The sequence below is a fragment of the Rhipicephalus sanguineus genome, chromosome 5 (genome assembly GCF_013339695.2).
Source record: "Rhipicephalus sanguineus isolate Rsan-2018 chromosome 5, BIME_Rsan_1.4, whole genome shotgun sequence".
Taxonomy (NCBI): domain Eukaryota; kingdom Metazoa; phylum Arthropoda; class Arachnida; order Ixodida; family Ixodidae; genus Rhipicephalus; species Rhipicephalus sanguineus.
This window is the reverse complement of record NC_051180.1, coordinates 36,654,013-36,673,317: the sequence shown is the minus strand read 5'-3', so window position 1 is coordinate 36,673,317 and position 19,305 is coordinate 36,654,013. Positions and strand designations below refer to the sequence as shown.

Here is a 19,305-nt window from a genome sequence, read left to right as displayed (position 1 = left end):
CGCAGTTAACTTGATTCCGTGATGCCTCGTTTGTGCGAGATTCTCGGAAGAGAAATGCAACGAGCAAAGTAATTATTCAGGAAATGACCAGCGAAATGGCCACGGAAATGTCCCGTCCGCCTGCGCAGTTTCTTTCTTGTTTTTTCCTTCGAGCCACTCTTTTTTGTGTAGAGAAGACGCGTTAGAAGGAGGTTGAGATAAATACGACATGCTATTTCTTTATTTTTTGTGCATCTTTCTTTTTCTTTATCTATGCGAGGTATTAAATCGAAAGCTGTCCTCAAGGTCATGCAATTTCATTGAAGCTTTTCTACTAAACAAACAATTTTGTACTCGGATTCTGCAAAGTCAATGTAAACTTAAAATCTGTCTTAAATTTGAAAAATCGTGAGAATATGCGGAGTATAAACAAATAATGATAATACAAGTAAAACTGATTTATGAGACTGAATCTTAGTTTCTTCTTTATGAGTTTGATGCACTGTACTTTCTAACGAGTCTGAAAAGTGTGAAAAGAGCGTAAAGTAACCTGTATTGCGTGTATTTAGAAGTCATTGCGAAAATTTGGATGTCTTGTGCTATCTGGGCGTCAAGCCAAAAAATACTCACTTTCAAGTCGGAAGCTCCTTCTAGTACAAGACGAGACGCTGGCGCGTGCCGCATACACATGAAAACACACATATCCACCTTGTGGAAGATTCCAGAGGATTTCATAACCCGATGATTGCCCCGCGTAACAAAAATTCAAGCTTTTTCGTATTACCGATTACAGTAAAATACCACTTGAACGAACGTCAGTTAAACGAACTATTCACTTGAAGGAACTTTTTTTTTTAAATCCCCCGCCGAAGCACCATTGGACCCAATGCTAACGCGTTTCAGTTTAACGAAATTAGTGCAGAGCGCATTTCAGTTGTACGAACATATTTTGTAACACCATCCAATGCCCCTCGCGTCATATTGATAAGAAATTGTCTGAGAGACTTGGTACAAACAGCGCTATGGCGTTTGGATAACTATGTCACATGTGACGTTCACATTGATACATGCGCCACTCTGCCTACAGAAGAGATCGTAGCGAGCATCCTACCTCGGCAAGAAGAATAGGAGGAGGAGGAAGTAACCCTTGTAGAAGATACATTAAAATTTTCAGCTAAAGAAGGACTGGTGTCCTTCGCGGCTTACCAGAGTGTTGTGTCGGAGAAGGTTTATGAGAGCTTGGACGCAGTGACTCAGTTCATGACCACTGCAGTCCTAAGTGCAGAAGGGTAGCAAAAGATTACTACAATCTTCAAAACATGCTAAATAAGCAGATATTCACATTTATATAAGGAGCGTTGCGAATAACGGGAATAAAATTTCATTTCAACTACTGATGCTTCCTTTAGCTTCTGATAACAAGTTGCAACATAGCGATTTCAGTTAACTGAACTTTCACTTTAACGAACTTTTTCCTTGGGGCACTTGAAGTTCGTTCAAGTGAAGTTTCACCGTTGGCTGGAAGGTGGCTTTAATTTTTAAGATGTGCAGAAAAAATAATGATAGAAATGACTGGCTGAACAATGTTTTTGTATCATATAGATTTCTACCTAATTACGATTATGTGTGCAACGGGAGATGTATTGAGGTCACCCAAGCGCAGGGGGAAGATACAGCTTATGAAACTAACTTAGGCAGGGCTGTATTTGCTGCGAAACGCCGACGATTATAGAACGATATTCGTGTTCATACCGTTTGTGGTCGTATGTCGAATGTAGTTAGAAAAGGTTATGCAAGAAATATTATTTTGATTAAGTTCAAGAGAAGTAATATTATTATTTTGGCACAATATAGTCCCACGCTACAGGCGCATAACGAAGCTTAATGTTTATCAGTGTGTGACATCGCAACAAAAGTTGAAGACGAATAAGAAAGTTGTCGACTCAAGTAATCAAGTATTCTATTAGCGCTGGTAATCACATATGCAGTGTGAACACTGCAAGTAATAGCCCCAACGCTTTCATAAGAGTATGCCAACGTTAAGCTCTGGCTTTGATTAAAACTAATTAAGTTAACATTTCCTATGTCTGCAAGTGCTGTTGAATCGTGCTGCTGTGTTGATTGATGAAAGTCGCGGAACAGCGACCATAATTACTTACGGACGAAAGGTTTCCGGCTCGCGATTTTCGCTTTTCTCGGAGGGTCATTATGGACACTTTTCCTGTCGCAATTCTTGAGATTCTATTTAAAGAGTGTCTGAAATATTTTTTCTTATATTGATACCTCTCACATTTTATTAAAAGAGAGACGCTTGTTCAAGATGGTTCATCTATATCTAGCGAAGTGAACGGTACGGGCTCGTCGATAAAAAACAATCACGAATTCCGCGCTCAGTGATAATTCGTATGTTGCTCTTTTTTTTTCATTCATGAAAGTGAAAGAAAGAGGGGGTAGCAGGTCGCGTGTATGCATGACAAAGAATAATATAACATATGCACAACATCAGCGAGACATGTTATAAAGTTTTTTGACGATAGGAAGCATTTTTGTGCGTGTGTCCTCTTTCATGGCTATATTTTAAATAAACGTAGATTCAAGGACACGCGATGACCTGTATCTCGCGATTAGCTGAGAATATTATCGTGCAGGATGACGACGCCATTTGCGATTGTGATAGTATTACCAGAAACACTATAACATTCGATGATACGTTTAGCACGGCCGACGTTACCTTAAAGTAACGATACGTATCGCCACAGCTTCTGCATTGGCTCGTTATCGCTTGCTGATTGATGATTATGTACCTAGGGTAGGTTTCTGTGCTTGATGTCTCTTCTTTCTTTCACTGCCCGCTTTTTTGTGCGATTTGTCTACCTTGAGGCGGTTATGTAAATCTAATATTTAACTGTGCGTAGCTTCGAGGCAGCAGGGTTGATGTCGCAGCTGCTTGTTGCTAAGGGCGACGCCATCTGCTGAAATTGCTAGACAATTCTCGCCACGACGCCCTCTACGGAAGGCGTGAGGCACAAAAATGAAAAGTCAGCGCAGACACCGGCGCATGAAAAGTGCTTGGCTACTGTATATGTATGTTTGACTGCGAGTTCAGTGTTACGCGGCTGTGTGACGACCTGGACGGCATTTTTATACTGTGGCTGAGTAAGGTTTAAGTCTATATTTTGCCTTGGAAGCTCTACGTCCGCAGTACACTGCGCGAAATGAACGTGCCTATCGTACAAAACCCTGACACAAACCTAACAGCTGCCGCTCAAAGTGCTGATTCGCAATGCTTGTGCATTCGGTCATTCGCAATCCCCGCTGAAAACCACGCCGCCAGGCATTGCTCTACGGTGCCGTATCGGCCGTAGCAGTACGAAGAGAATGTGTAAAGATCAGGCCTGCAATTTCACGTACGTCTTTTGTCTGTTTCTTTCGTGACCGCTTCCTTATTCTGTTGTAATAACCCAGTACAGAACAAACACACACGGTAAAAGGAAGTGAAAGTGCGGTTGCGTGTAGCGCCTCCTTTCTCTGCGTACGCCATTCCACTGCTGCGTATCTGCGGCTCATGAATTACCAACCAGACTCGCTGCTACGCAGACTTTGCGCGAAGAGCACACCACGGAAGAACCGTCCGTGTGTACGGAGCTGCACCAGGCGCGCAATGAGAAAGAAAGGCGGCTCTTCTAATTCCCGACTCGTGATCGGCGTGGCAAAGTGCCCACACCGCTGAAACAAGCGGGCAGATGACGAGCCTCCCAGAGCGCGAGATCCAAGCCGCGAGGAAGCGTATACTAGCGGTGTCGAACGTGAGCGCAATGTAAACCATGGTGCTAACCGCCTACCGCTGGACAATTTCGGCTCCTTCATCACCCAGAGAGAGGCTGAAGGAGCCGACAAAATGACGCCGCTCTGTAGCCGGTTCGTCCGAGCTCTTGAGTAATCGACCCATAAGAGGGAAACAAAAGTGGTTGCCCATTCCTAGAGCATTGTTCTGCTCGGCGAAAGCCGCGTCCAAGCTTATAGAACGAAGATAGAAGAAAATCCAGTCGCCAAGCAACTAAGACTGTCGGTCATTTCTTAAACTGATTACAATTTATTCCCATTCAACTTTCGCGGTCAGGTAACTGGAGCAGGCCTGCTGCTGCTGTCAATCTTGGCACGGTTCCGAATGTTTTCCTTTCTGTTCCATGTACTCGTCTTTTGAAGCGTACACTGCTGCCAGCTGGTATTTACAATAACCAACCTCCCCTGACCTTTCCACTTCCTGCTCGTCCTCCACCTCCTTCTTTAGGACTGCACTGCAGGCTTACTATGAATGGGTTGCTGCCTTCAAAAGAAGCGCTGTTTTTCCTCGTAGACGGCATGTGTGTGTGCAGTACGGAAACTCAATGATCGCGAAATGATGCTGTTGTCTAAATTTTGTGTATGTGTGCTCTTTACACCTTATAGGAGGTGTAAACGCTGGCATAGCAAGCTACTCTTGAAGTACTATGGTTTATTTAGAAACACCAGACTTAATGAACGTCTCGAAAGAGTAGCGCGGAAAACGGACACAAGGCAGAAAGCAACGGCGCTGACTCACAGCTTACTTTATCTAACTAAGCTTGATTTGCAACCAGTGCCAACTCGTCCAAATGTCAATTTCTCACCAGCCTCAATGACTGATCGTGCGCGCAGTGCTCACTGTGTGTTCTACGTCCATTTTATCTTTCTTTACTGCTGGTGTAGATTTGCAAATGACCTTGCTTCATTTCTTTCTTGGCCTCCGAGCGTTGTTGGTTTCCCTCCTTCTCGATTGTACTCCAACACGACGAGTAACCGTAATGCCGCCAGAACTTTCAGCAGCCCGGAAGTTCTACAGTAGACCGTTTCTCACTCATTTAAACTCGTGAACGATTTCATTGTTGCCATGAAGAAAAGGACACCCGTTTCCACTGAAAGCGGCATTCAGACAGTGTTCTTTCCACAGACACAATGGCTCATCATTGTTTCTTACTCAGCCCCAGGCGTCACATTTTTCATACTCCGAACTAGCACCACTTGATCTTTGCGCATGCTTTACGTTTTCTATCCGAACACGTTTACTGACGTCTGGCCCGAAAGTTTTATAACCGTCACCCTGCTCTCACATTTTCAGCATAATGCTCCTTGCCGGGAGGCATCGTTCAGAACTACTGCGGTGCGTCCTTGCTGTGTAATACATATTTCACTAAGCATAGCAGCAGCGCAGACTTCGCCTAGTGACTAGGCGTAAGCCTCCATGCACACCGCTCCCTCTTCCCCTACGAAGCCGTCTGGCATTGGGCGACTATCCGGCTATATACCATGCGTGCCCGGCGCACATCCTTGCTTTCTAGAAAGGCAGTTTACAACATGAGAAAACTAGATTCTTACATCCCACAGGATCGCAGAGCGGGGCTGGATGAAGGGGGGGGGGGGTGAAGAGAGAGAGAGATTTCGGCCCTCGTTGACAACTGTGTTGCGGACCATAAACTCCAAATGGCTGCGAACGACCCTGGCTTCAAAGTCGTTACGACGAACGCTTGTACTGCAATTGTGGCCACTGCCGCACTTCCTAAAAAGAGCGCTTTGTTTCGCGTGGGCAAGCATTTCTTCGAGGGCGATAATAATGGCCACCTTAATTCACAGCTCAGCCTCACTAGCTTCCAAGATAGGTTTCGTTTTTTTTTTATAAGAGACGCAGGAAAACCGTCATTCTGTAGGGATCATTTAATGGTAGTAACGGCGGTGTAACTTCTAAAAATCTTGAAACGAAGTGAATTTGAGACATGAAGCATAAGTGTAGTGAGTCTGATTAAGGTTTCGCAAATGATGGGGCCACTGTATCAAATATATCTCTCTGGTAAGAAACTTGAGTGATTATGCAGTTAAACAAGTGACCATGCGCGATTTGAGTGTTCATTTTCGTAACAGCCTGCGCATTGTACATAAATAGCGTCAATTAGGGACATCTGTAAGACCGTATGGTAAATACAGGAAAAACGATATCGCTTGCTGCATTTCGCTTCTATAAGTTGTTCACAGCAGTATTACTTTCAGTAGAATATCAGTATCGGAGAAGCAAGAATAATGAGTTGTATCTAAGACTGATGTCTTAGATACATCAAGATGCCGGATTATCTTGTTAAAAAATTTAGTTATGGTGCTCGATGCACCATGATTCAGGCACGCCGCAGTGAGGAACTCCGCATTAGTTTTAACCACCTGTGGTTTTTTTAGCTTCAGCTAATTACAAGAACATAAGTGTTTTTGCATGGGTGTTCGAGGGCGCGGGTTGGACTCCCGGCTATGGCGGCCGCAGTTCGATGGGAGTGAAATGCAAGAACACCAGCGTACTTTAGGTGTACGTTAAAGAACCCCAGGTTGTCGAAATTAAACCGGAGTCTTCTACTACGGCATGCCATGTCGAGGTTACGAAGCGTCAAACAACACCAATTATTATTATTATTATTAAAATGAGCAATGCGACAGCTCAGTCGCTAAGCAATCAGGGTGGGTCTGAGGCATCATGTGTTGTGCTATAAAAGGTATTTCAACTAACTTGCGCCAAGTATACGTTTTTATTTCGCGCATTAGAAAGAAACGCTAAAACAGCGCAGGTATCTTAGCATAGATGAAATATTCCGACGTTTTTGAACAAACGTTGCAACTTTTATATTGAATATTTTTCGGTATAGTTACTAGTTTAAAGCTAAGTTAAGCAATCTTTGTTAATTACTCACCTTTCGGATTGGCAGTTATCTTAGCATAGATGAAATATTCCGATGGTTCAGAAGTGCTATAACTGTGCATGAAAGATTTTTTGCTAGAGTTACCTATTAAAAATTTAATTAAGCCATCTTTGCTAACCACCAAGCTTTGCGGATTGGTAAAAATAACCTGACATGCTGCATACAGCTCAGTAGAATACCGGGCTTACTCGACACGCGTAACACATGTGTTTGTTTTGAATACTAGGCGCAGGTTAGGTGAAACACCCTGTATACGTTTAATGGGGCTTTCCCCCATTTTGTTCCCATGTGTAGGGTAGCAAACCGATTTTCCTAAACTGGTTAACCTCCTTGCCTTTCCTTCTTTATTATTTCTTCTCTATCTGGTGATTTTTCTTTGCGACTACGACGGCTGGACGTGGCCTCAGCGATTAGCTCCGGCAACGCGCCGTTGCTCGGTGCCAACCGCAGAGGCCACGGGCTGGAGCTCATCTGGGTGCTCACCGTATCCCGATGTGTATTTGCAGGTCGTCCCGCACCATCGGTGACGTGGTGGCGAGGCTCCGAGCTCGTGGACGACAAGTACGCGCTCTCGCCGCTCGACGTGGTCCGCAACGAGCTGGTCATCAAGAAGCTACAGCGCTCGGACCTCCTCGCCACGTACACCTGCCAGGCCTCCAACACCAACCTGACCCTGCCGCGTTCCTCCTCAGTCACCATTAACATGAATCGTGAGTGGCGTCTTGGTTTCACTAAGGGCTTGCTGACTGATTACTTATTTTATGGTTTTAGGATAGCCGGTTCTAACACAGCCAAACTTGTCCGATGTCTCGACCTCTGAAAAAATTGTTTGACCCTTTCAGACGCCACCTATGAATAACTGTCTGTAAATGCGTCGATGCAACGTTATTTGAAGGCAGTCGATATTCTATTGCAACAAAAATAATCGAATGATGCGTTATTTATGTTTGTTATAGTAATTAATCCTAATTAAATTCTAATTAAATATGTATTTATTCTGAAGCCATTCATGTCCTTGCATAAATAGAATGAGATCTTAGGATAGGAATATAGTGCAAAATCGCTTTCACTTATGTCTATTTTGAGAAAAGGAAAATTATACTGTTGGTGTGGCCGGCGGGAAGCGGCGCGTCGAACGACTCTTCGAACGCGGTAGTGCCTTCAGCAAAGTGATCATATGCAATAGTAGACTGCAAGATGATGCTAATTGAAGGCTCATTTAATACGCAGCAGGTCAATTTCCTTCAAACCTCAATATATATTGCTCTTTCTTAGCCCGCGTTTGATGATGGTGATGATGATGTCCTTTATAAATGGCTCACACCCACTCTGGGGGATTGGCCAAGAAACGAATAATTTATAGGTAAAAGCGGTCACATGTGAAAATGAATAATAGAAGGTTAGAATATATTATTAATGCTAATTTAAAAACTCAGAATCAAAATCGCCCTGATTCGATTAAGAATTTTTGTACATGTTGTTGGTGTCTTCGTCATTTTCTATGAATGGCTCACACCCACTTCGAGGCTTTCATCAAGGATCCATTGAGCTTAAATAATTATCCAGATGTGAAGTGTATCACTGGCGAAAATTTTTTGACTGATTGAAGGAAATGTAGTATAGAAGTTTAAAAGCTTACCAAGAAAATCTTTTCAGGTGGCCGCTCATAATGATTATGATTAAACTGTAGCAAGGCAGCAAGTTGGGCCAGTTGGTTGGGATTCATCTTAACTCGGTTACAGCGCAACGATATACAAAATTACAAAAGGTTATTCGTTTCCTTCTTCTGTCCTTGTGTATCGTTGCGCTGTAATCTAGTTAAGATGATGACGATCATTTCCTTGATCTTAGGATAATGCATGGCATCATTGCACGGGGGCCGCGAACTGGGTGGCATTATGATAAAAAGAAAAAAAAAATGTGCAAACAGATACGAAAGAATAAATCTAAAAAAAGGTCGTAACAGCGGTGGCAAGGTTTACTTATTATTATTATTATTATTATTATTATTATTATTATTATTATTATTATTATTATTATTATTATTATTATTATTATTATTATTATTATTCGCAAATCGTATACTGATAGAGTAATATTAGTTAAGTCATCTCTTTGTCCGTCTCGTTTCTAAATGTCGTTGCGTTAGCCCGTTGTTTCCGTTTATTACGCCTCTGTAATGCTAGTACATATTCGCGTTAATTATATGTGTTATCCTGTGCGTATGCATGCTTACACTTCCATCGGACTGTGGGATAATATAGCTGGTGCGAAGACAATACGCCTAAACCAACAGGCATTCGCCTATCTTCTTAGCTTTGTCAGGCGTGTAATGCGTCTCTTTTGTTCGAAGAGATTACATGCGGGGCCAGCCGTTTTCTGCGTCTTTCGGCGCAGCCCTTGTGTGTACGTGGGTCCCCGGACGCGTGAATACGTGGATCGCACGCTATGACCGTGCGCTCAATGAGCGCCAAGCTTGTAATGCTACCAACACCGTGGATGGATAACAACGGCCCATTGTCGCTCAATGCCGCTACTTTGAGTCCATTCCGGTGTCGCCGGAAACATCTCTGCGAACAAAGCCGTGCTAGCTGCGCCTGCGCGTAAACATTACGCTCCTTCGCACGGCAACCCTTCACGCCATCAGAAAGGGGCGGAGATGGGAGGAACCGACGGCCCATCCATCACGCGCGCCTACCACCTAATAAAAAAAAAAAACGACAAAGGTGGAATGCAAGCTCAGTTACACCTGCCGTTGATGTGAATGTTTCCTTCTAAGCTGAATTGGCAGTGCATAATGGGTCTTTCATATGGAGATTGGTTCCGGAAGTAGAAATATATATACGTATATATATTATATATATTATATATATATATATATATATATATATATATATATATATATATATATATATATATATATATATATATATATATATATATATATATATATATATATATGGGTCATTCCATGCCAAATCACCCAGCGTTTTTCCGGCCATCACAAATATGGCTGAAAAAATTTTCACGCTTTTCTTGAAGTTCAAAACTCGTTCTGCTCGTTTATTTCTGTTGCCAAAAATTTTCCCGCCTGTTTGTGAGAGTCTGTAGTTTTGCGCCGGCTGAGCTAAAGGGCATCAAACAACAATTTTTTTCAAAGGGCGTTTATAGGATGCACTCAATAAAATGGTATTTCCGGCAAGCTAATGAAGTGATGTAACTGTAAAAATAAAGACTTATTTATGTATATCGATTCTTCGAAGGCTTTTCGCACGAGCAAAATTGAATAAAGTTGCAAAGTTTGATATTTTTTTCTAGGAACAAGGCAAGCTCAAAGGGTAGAAATAATTATATACTGGAAGCCTGTTCGACATGCTACCAAAGAAAAATAATTTAGTCGCTGAAGGTGTAGCTAATCGTCTGAAAAAAATTGCGAATTTCACTTTTTTTTAGAAAAGCTCTGTATTCATCGTCAATAAACTTGCCTAGGTGGTCGGACTGAAAATATGCACTATACTTCATTTGAAAGCTCTATGTATTACCTGAACATAGACAAAGTTACAAAAGGGTATTATTTTTTTACCTTGAGAAATATTTTTTTGAAATTTTGTATCTCCACCACCTTTTCGCCGACGTAACTCAAGCGGCATGAAGCACTCGCAAAGGCAATCTTTAGCCCATGCCCACTGACCTGGGATGCAGACGTCAAGCATGGTGCTGTCTATAAAGCAACCCCAATTCCTTTTCCATTACATTATAGACAGCACTATGTTTGACGTCTGCATCCCAGGTCAGTGGGCATGGGCTGAAGATTGCCTTTGCGAGTGCTTCATGCCGCTTGAGTTACGTCGGCGAAAAGCTGATGGAGATACAAAATTTCAAAAAAATATTTCTCAAGTTAAAAAAATAATACCCTTTTGTAACTTTGTCTATGTTCAGCTAATAGATAGAGCTTTCAAATGAAGTATAGTGCATATTTTTAGTCCGACCACCAAGGCAAGTTTTTTGACGATGAATACAGAGCTTTTCTAAAAAAAAAGTGAAATTCGCAATTTTTTTTCAGACGATTTGCTGCACCTTCAGCGACTAAATTATTTTTCTTTGGTAGCATGTCGAACAGGCTTCCAGTACATAATTAATTTCTACCCTTTGAGCTTGCCTTGTTCCTAGAAAAAATATCAAACTTTGCAACTTTATTCAATTTTGCTTGTGCGAAAAGCCCTCGAAGAATCGATATACATAAATAAGTCATTATTTTTACAGTTACATCACTTCATTAGCTTGCCGGAAATACCATTTTATCGAGTGCATCCTATAAACGCCCTTTGAAAAAAATTGTTGTTTGATGCCCTTTAGCTGAGTCGGCGCAAAACTACAGACTCTCACAAACAGGCGGGAAAATTTTTGGCAACAGAAATAAACGAGCAGAACGAGTGTTGAACTTGAAGAAAAACGTGGAAATTTTTTCAGCAATATTTGTGATGGTCGGACAAACGCTGGGTGATTTGGCATGGAATGACCCATATATATATATATATATATATATATATATATATATATATATATATATATATATATATATATATATATATATATACATATATATATATATATATATATATATATATATATATATATATATATATATATATATATATATATATATATATATATATATATATATATATATAGTGTAAGCCGCCAAGCGCTGCGAACGGTGATGCTGGCAACAATTATCTTTTTTTCGGGTTCATCACAAAAATAGACCCTTGTTATAATCAGGCTCTTTTGAAACCTGGTTTATTATATCGCGATAAAACTATGTTTGCAAATTCATAAATACAATACCACGGGCTCGTTTTCATCGCCAACTAGCTTGCGAAATCTATTACCAGTTCAGCACAAATAAAATTTCATGGCGGTTTTAAAGGAGCGTTAACGCCCATAGCTTTATCAGTGTATGTATGTTGATAGAGCGATATGCACCATTCACTCGCGCTTTCTCCGGCAACGACAGCGCCAGAACACATAGCCCATAGCAAACGGGATGATCAAAATTAAGCATAGGTGATAAATATTTGCCGTGACATCGAATTTCTTGAGAAGCGTGCGAACTTGTGTCGTCCTTGTAGTTTTCGCGCTGTCTTTTTACTATGAATGGGATTTCTTATCACGAGACAAGAGTGTCCATGTTCTCGAAGCGTCTAACTTCGCATGCGCTGCATGTGGTGCGCGATGAACGATTAACAATGAAGAGTTTTTCTGTTGCTTATAATTTCGCCTCACTTTATTCGTAAGCCTATCGCTTTATATCGGCGCAACTGTGATGATAGATGGGATTCCCAAAGTTCGCCGAAAGGGCACGTTGGTAATGGCGCATCCTTAGGTAGCAGCGCGACGATATACAAGAAAGCAGTGAGATAAGGAACAGGAAAAAGCGTTGGCTAGCAACCGAAGATTTGCAAGTCAACGCTCATTCCTGTATCTTGCCTAATTTTCCCTGTCCATCGCCCCGCTGCTAATCAGCTTCGCTCAGCATGCTTGTCTAGAACACTGGAACGGCCTGATCCGGACTGCACGAGTGACACTTGCCGATAACATCTGATTTGAAAGAGGCCAAATTATAACCTTCATAACCGCTAAAGATGAATGCTCAAGTTTGGGCTATCTCAAGAAACTTGTTATCCGCATACACGCCAGTGGAGTGTGCGTGAATTGATGGAATCTCGGTCTTTCCGTGCAGTTCGACCGCTGGATGTGCGGATCACCACATTGAAGCGACCTCTGTCGGCACACCGCAAGGTGGAGCTGTCGTGCCAGTCGACGGGTGGCCGGCCGGCGCCACAGCTCACCTGGTGGCTGGGAAAAAAGAAGCTTTCCTTTGCGCGCGACAACGTGTCGGTGGGCGACAACGTGACGACGAGCACCGTCTCGTTCGCGCCCAACACCGACGACCACGGAAAGTACCTGGCTTGTCGCGCAGACAACCCGCTGCTCTCCAGTGCTGGCCTCGAGGACGGCTGGACGCTCAACATCCAGTGTGAGTGCCCATGTCTTGCATGTTTGTTTGGTCGGTTTTTGTCTCCGCGAGTTTGTTTTACTGCTCAAATGGTGAGGCAGAATTTCAGGGGAAGATGACAGCTTGAAGAGGTTAAAAAATAAGGGAGGGGGCGGGTGGGTGTCGCTGGAGTCAACATTTCGACAAGCAGACCTTGCTTCCTTGAAAAAGAAGGGTCTTGTCGGATGAATGGACGGATAAATGGGACTGTGCCCTTTTGATCGAGCGGTGTCTCACGCCACCTAGCCGTAACTCATAATTAAGTACTAACTCTATATAGTGAAAGACTAAATTTCACTCCTGCCTTGATTTTAGCCACCAGTCAGATAACTTCCTCTTGGTTATTTTTACCTGCTTAAAGTCTACTTTGCCTTCCATGTTCCTAAACCCCAGTTATTTGAAAAATTCAGTCCCATCGCCTTGGGCTGTAGGGTGAAGCCCTTTACGGAAAAGTCGAAGCGTTTCCTGCAGCGACACCTATCTGCAAGAATCTTTCATTCTTTGCTAAAGTAATAAGAGAAGCTAAAGAAGCAACTGGGTATGGACATAGAAAATATTACAAAGATGGAAGCGTTCGTGATATTCTATGTTTGTTTAGTTAGTCATGACATGATGCTTCAGAGGCTCGGAACGCGAGCTTGGCGTAGCCATTTGCTGCATCTGTGACAGCCGAAGCTTAAAGATAAGGTGACTGGAACGTCGCCAAACTTACTGGGTATTTTTTTTTCTCTCGTAACTGGGTTTCCTGCGTCCTTCGTTGGACTCGGTTCTGAGGCATTCCAGTGCTACTAAGGCGATAGGGTTACATAGCTTGTTTTGTAGAAATTCCGCTGTCGCTGTCGGTGTCGTTAGTTGAGAACAAAAAAATAAGCGCTGTCCATGACCGAAGAATCGAGAAAGATGGAAATAAAACAAATAATGAAAAACTTTGGTCCGGTTAGGAATCTAACCCAGGCCTTCTGCGTGGAAAGCAGGTCTTCTACCACACAGCCACGCCATTGCTTTAAACTGCTTCGAAAAAAAAAAAACACTATATGAATGTTATATAGTGGGAGCAATATTAATGAGAACTAACAGACAATAATGCCAAGCAATGTATGCGAGATGTTACTTTTAGTAATTAGGATACATAGGTGAAGAAAGTAAGGTGGACGAAAAGATTACTTGCCGCCGGAAGGGACCGAACCTGCGACCTTCGAATAACGCGTCCGATGCTCTATGCTTCGAATAACGCGTCCGGACGCGTTATTCGAAGGTTGCAGGTTCGGTCCCTGCCGGCGGCAAGTTATCTTTTCGTCTACTTTACTTTCTTCACATTTATATTCTAATTACTAGAAGTAACACCCCCTATACTTTCCTTGGCATTATTGTCTGTTAGGTCTCATTAATACTGTGTATAACAAAGCAAAACGAGCCCTTAAAATTCATGTTCTTTCCTTCATATATAGTGGGAGCAGCCTCTTTAATGCATATAATATTGCGTGGCAGAAGCGTAGAATCGCGCCAGGTGTCAAAACATGTGAACTGCGCAACGAGTGGGAGTTTTAAAGGCCCACCCATTGAAAGCGGTCTGACATATAAATCATCATCAGCATCAAAAACATCGACAAAGTGAGCAGCTGCGTAGGTTCGCATGTTGCCTTACGGACGCGTAGTGTGCCCTTCGCTGATCCGCAAAAGAATGAATTGTGGCGTAGTGGGCACTGAACAACTGTACTTGCAGTAGGCATTCTAGGATAGTTTGAAAGGGCCAATGTTACGCGCACAGACGTTCGTTTCGTTGCGGCGCGGTTGAGGCATGCACCGAGAACTGAAGCGGGTCTAACACTTGAGAAGGCGATGCGCACGGGGCCCGTTTACGCTATCGCGTTGTACTCTTGACGGTGAAGCTCAAGCGTCTTCCAAGTTTTTTTTTTATTTCTTTATTCGGGACCAAGAGAAAATGAAGGGATGTTGGGGAATGAAGTACAAGCAGAGAGGTTAACTAAACTTAGTCCAGCTTGCTGTACATAATTAAACTCCTCCATTTTCCTCCCTTACACGCTCGGACATCTGTGGTCTACTTCATATCACATATCCTCCTCCTATGGAAGTGGGGAATAAGAGATGGAGAGAGAGTATATACATTGGCCCAGCGTACGCCTCTTCTTAAGCATTTAATGTTTGCTGATCACCGGCCATGTTTGTTAAACAACTATAAATGTGCCTAAGTGATTTAGATTACGTCTTACAGTGGCTGTGCATAGCATGTCGAACATATCACTGACGGCCGGAGTACACAGCCGTACGCACGCCAAGCGTAATATAAATAGGAAGGACAAGAGGAGAAAGTGGAAAGGCGGGGATGTTAACCAGTTTAGTATAATCGGTATGCCACCCTACACAGAGGACAGGACAGGCATGGGGGAGATTGAAAGAAGGGCAAAGAAAGTGAGAAAACGAAGGGGAAGACACACATAAATCTGCAATAAAAAATAGGTCAGGAGGGAAGCCCGCCTCGCCACTATTATCCGCCTAGAAAGAAGCTGGAGGGATGAAACGAGCAAAGCGGGACGGTGGCACGAGTTTAAGCACTGATGTACAGCCGTGAGCACGCGTAACGGGAACGCGGGAGCACGTGCCGCATGCAGCCGCATGGTGCTGTCAGCGACGCCTGCCATCGCAAACGTGAGGCTCGGAACAAGCGTAGTTCGTTTGCAGCGTGTTTATTTCGACGAAGGCGCTCTCAGATGACGCGGTGCGCGCGATAGTGCAATACTGTCGCCGCTAACGCACTGCGCGTGTGCCGAGTCTCGTGTTGGTGTAGGTAGGCGTCGCTGATAGTATAAGGTGCGGCACCTTACTTTCTCGCCCCTTTGTTTCCCGCGTTGATTATTACCTTTTATTATTACCTCGCTTCCCCTTTGTTGTTCAAGAGAAAATTATTATTTCAAAAGCCGACGTGTTGCCTCCACCCTTGGCAGGTGGCCGCAACGTCGTTCCTATGAGGTATAGCTCCACTAAGAAGTTGTTTTCCAGCCTTCCTCTTGCCCCCATTAAGGTTAAGTAAAAGGACGTAGTGCGCGTGGCTCGACGTACGCGCGCGCCTGTACGATGCGCCTAACCTTTACAAAAAGGCCACGGTTGCCGCAGAACCATTAGCAGACAGCCATTACGAAATTACTAACTAACGCATGACTGGAGCCCTGCTTAAAGTAAGGCTCGCGCTGTGCTTGGGCCGTACGACCTCACCTCACGTACGGCCTGGATTAACAAGTTCCTTGTCATGCATTGCTGTTACGCGCGCAGTTCATTCCAAGTACCTGTGCAGCGAGGCGTTTATAGGAAAGCTGTTTGCGAGCGGGTGCTGCGGCAGTTCATAATGGCCGCCAGACAGGTACACAAATATTAAGCAAAAGATTGCGCTAATACACGGACGCTTTTTCTTTTTCTTCGCGCGACTCCACAGGAAATGTTTTGTTCAACTTGCTTCGGTAATTGCTGTCTTCAGCCAGCGTTTTTGGGAACATACTTGTTCCGCTCCAAGTCTTTTGTTGATGTGAAAGAAAGAGGCATTGTATAGGAAAGAAATAATAAAACAAACTGCAAAGTCAGCGGACGGCTCTTTTGCTTTGTACCTGAGGATACGCCAGTTTTCAAAAAGAGCGTGCCTGTACGCGGCATGCAGGTGAGGTTTTCGTTTCTATTATTTGGTACTGCACGAAGATTGAGTTCAGCCGGCGTCCGGAATTTGCAAAAGCGACATATTACCATCTAGCGTTGCCTTTGGGCGGGCCACGGTGATTTTATCAACGAACGTTAACCAGCTCGTCGTTCAGGTGAATTGGCGAAGCACTCGTCCGGTGTTCTGTTTTCTTCGTCCCCGTGTTTTCACGCTGCTTTTGTCCAATTAATCGACTGAATTTGCGTCTTTGTCAAACGTTCTCGTGTTCATGTTGCGACTAATTATATCTCAATGCTTCTGAGAATATTAATAGTTTTATTTGTACTTACACCTTAGACATGAATGGCAGTGGTGGGTGGACAGGTAGTGAAAGCATAACGCAAAGGATCACAAACATGTTAAAAAAATAACAACGTGACCATTCCTCCCCACCTCCGCTACACACACAAAAAAAAGGAAGCGAAAAAAGTAAATTCAGGCTTATTGAAAGGAAACCCGTATCTTCTACCTTATTACTGTGACATGCTGTTGCTGAGTGCTGTAGCCTGTTCTCTGGTTATTGTTTTTTTTTATACAACCAGGATATTATGGTGAAAGCTTGCGGTTAACGGTAATAGTCTGTTATGGATAAAATAAAATATAGAGTAATTACATGTGCGATGGCAGGATTTACCATCGGCTTCGCAGCACAACAGCCCGGTTCTCTATGCGCTAAGCCACAAGTGCACGCATAGCAGTCACCCTCACTCTCTCCTCCGTCTGTACTACGACTCTGACCATCTTTTCCCTGAACAAACATGAAACACCACTGTTGTCCATTTGACACCACTGCATGGACGTCTCTAAATCTCCATTCGTTGGATGTGATGTTTGTATCCCTGCGCGTAAACATAAGTATTGCATGAGATGCAACATTGCGTCTTGTGCAGAGAATAAGTGTTGAGCGATATCAGACATTGCGTACGCTGGTAGTAAAGAGCGCTCGTATTCGCGTGGAATTGGCGGCCCTCTGTCACCTTCCCAGTTTTCTCGTACCGCGTACGAGTGTGTGTACGCTGTCCCATCATGACGTCTACCGGTTAGCCCGTGTCAGCGGCCTCCGCTTTGTTTCACCGCTCACGTGCTGAGTGCGTCGTTTTGGGCCTGCTCGCGGCAGAAAGTTCGCCGAGTGGTCTGGGTGCTTGTCGTGGCAATTAGCGAAAACGCGCATGCAAATGAGGGTGTGGCAAGCCGCATAAGCCGCTGCGCGTAGCCTTAATTTTGTTACTTTCAATGCCTGGCCCGCACACGTGGTGCAGAAGTGCCATCGCGTGGCGTGCAAGTGGCGAGGTTGAGTTGGGAAAGTGCACAGCGAAGCAGCTCGTTGTGGCTGAAGTAGCAACGGCATGGAGTGCATTTTCGACGCACTTCCGACGTCGCATTAGCGGGCATATGCGCGGCCTGTTTCACGCCTCGTACTATAGACGACGCTTTTATGATGACCTCATATGCATACCGTACACTGTCGGCTTCAACCAGCAACCTTCTGAAACGCATTTAATGCGCTGAGATTACAGCGTGACATTTGCAAAACGTAGTCCGTACGTGCCGCTGACGTCTAGCGATGCTTTCCAAGGTACCTTTCAAATGTGTTCGATACGGGTTCTGTTCAAGGCATTCTGCCCAATTGAGCGACGCCCTTTCCTGGACCTACGAGCCCACGCTGCAGTTTGTTAGCGCGATAGCATTAAAGAGCTCATTTAACACGTATTCCGGCTTCGGCGTCGCTGGTGTTGAGCGATAAATCAGCGTCGTCCGTGACTGAAATATCGAGGAAGATGCAAATAAATGAAATAATAAAAATCTTCGGTTCGAGAGAGGATCGAACCCAGGCCTTCTGCGTGGCAAGCAGGTGTTCTACCACAGGGCGATGACATTGCTTGAAATTGCTTCTAAAAAAAAACACTCTATGAATGTCATGTAGTGGGAGGAGTCTCCTTAACGCTTGTAATATTGCGTGGCAGAAGCGTAGCATCGCGCCAGGCATCAAAACATGTGAATTGCACAACGACTGGGTGTTTTGAAGGCCCACCCATTACAAAGCGCTCAGACATATTTAAACATCATCACCAGCAAAAACATCAACAAAATGAGCAGCTGCGTAGGTTCACCTGTTGCCTTACGGACGCTTAGTGGACCCTTCGCTCATTCACAAAAGGAATAATTATGGCGTAGTGGGCACTTCGCAACTGTACTTGCAGTAGGCATTCTAGGATAGCTTGAAACGGTCAATGTTACGCGCACAGACGTTCGTTTCCTTGTGTCACGGTTGAGGCATGCACGGAGAACCGAAGCCAGGCTAGCAATTGAAGCGGCGATGCGCTCAGGGCCCGATTATGCTATCGCGTTCTACTCTTGAAGGGGAAGCTCAAACGTCCTCCAAGTTTTTTATGGAAGCTGCGCTGCGCTGACCTGCTCCGTCCAGTCTTTCTTTCTTTCTTTCTTTCTTTCTTTCTTTCTTTCTTTCTTTCTTTCTTTCTTTCTTTCTTTCTTTCTTTCTTTCTTTCTTTCTTTCTTTCTTTCTTTCTTTCTTTCTTTCTTTCTTTCTTTCTTTCTTTCTTTCTTTCCTTCTTTCTTTCTTTCCTTCTTCTTTCCTTCTTTCTTTCTTTCTTTCTTTCTTTCTTTCTTTCTTTCTTTTGTTCTGCTCGCAGAATTTGTTTCTGCATCAACGGTAACGCTGCGATACGTCTTTTCTATGTCATTAGACAAGCGTGCATGAAAAGCTGCCATCGGTCATGTGCTTCTGAGAAATATAGTCAGTGCTGGGCAGTATCGAAGATACATGTATCTTCGATACTATTTTAGATACTGTT

The 19,305-nt window shown here is 43.7% G+C and overlaps 1 protein-coding gene across 4 annotated transcripts in view; it reads left to right on the top strand.

Annotated features, from left to right (window-relative positions):
• The window catches only part of LOC119393506 (irregular chiasm C-roughest protein), a 117,631-nt gene that overhangs the window by 80,548 nt on the left and 17,778 nt on the right, over positions 1-19,305 (top strand). For all 4 annotated transcript variants that reach the window (XM_049416266.1, XM_049416267.1, XM_037660566.2 and 1 more), the window contains exons 4-5: positions 7,238-7,441; positions 12,475-12,771. In XM_049416266.1, coding sequence (XP_049272223.1) covers positions 7,238-7,441; positions 12,475-12,771 — 501 coding nt within the window. The remainder of the gene's footprint in view (positions 1-7,237; positions 7,442-12,474; positions 12,772-19,305) is intronic.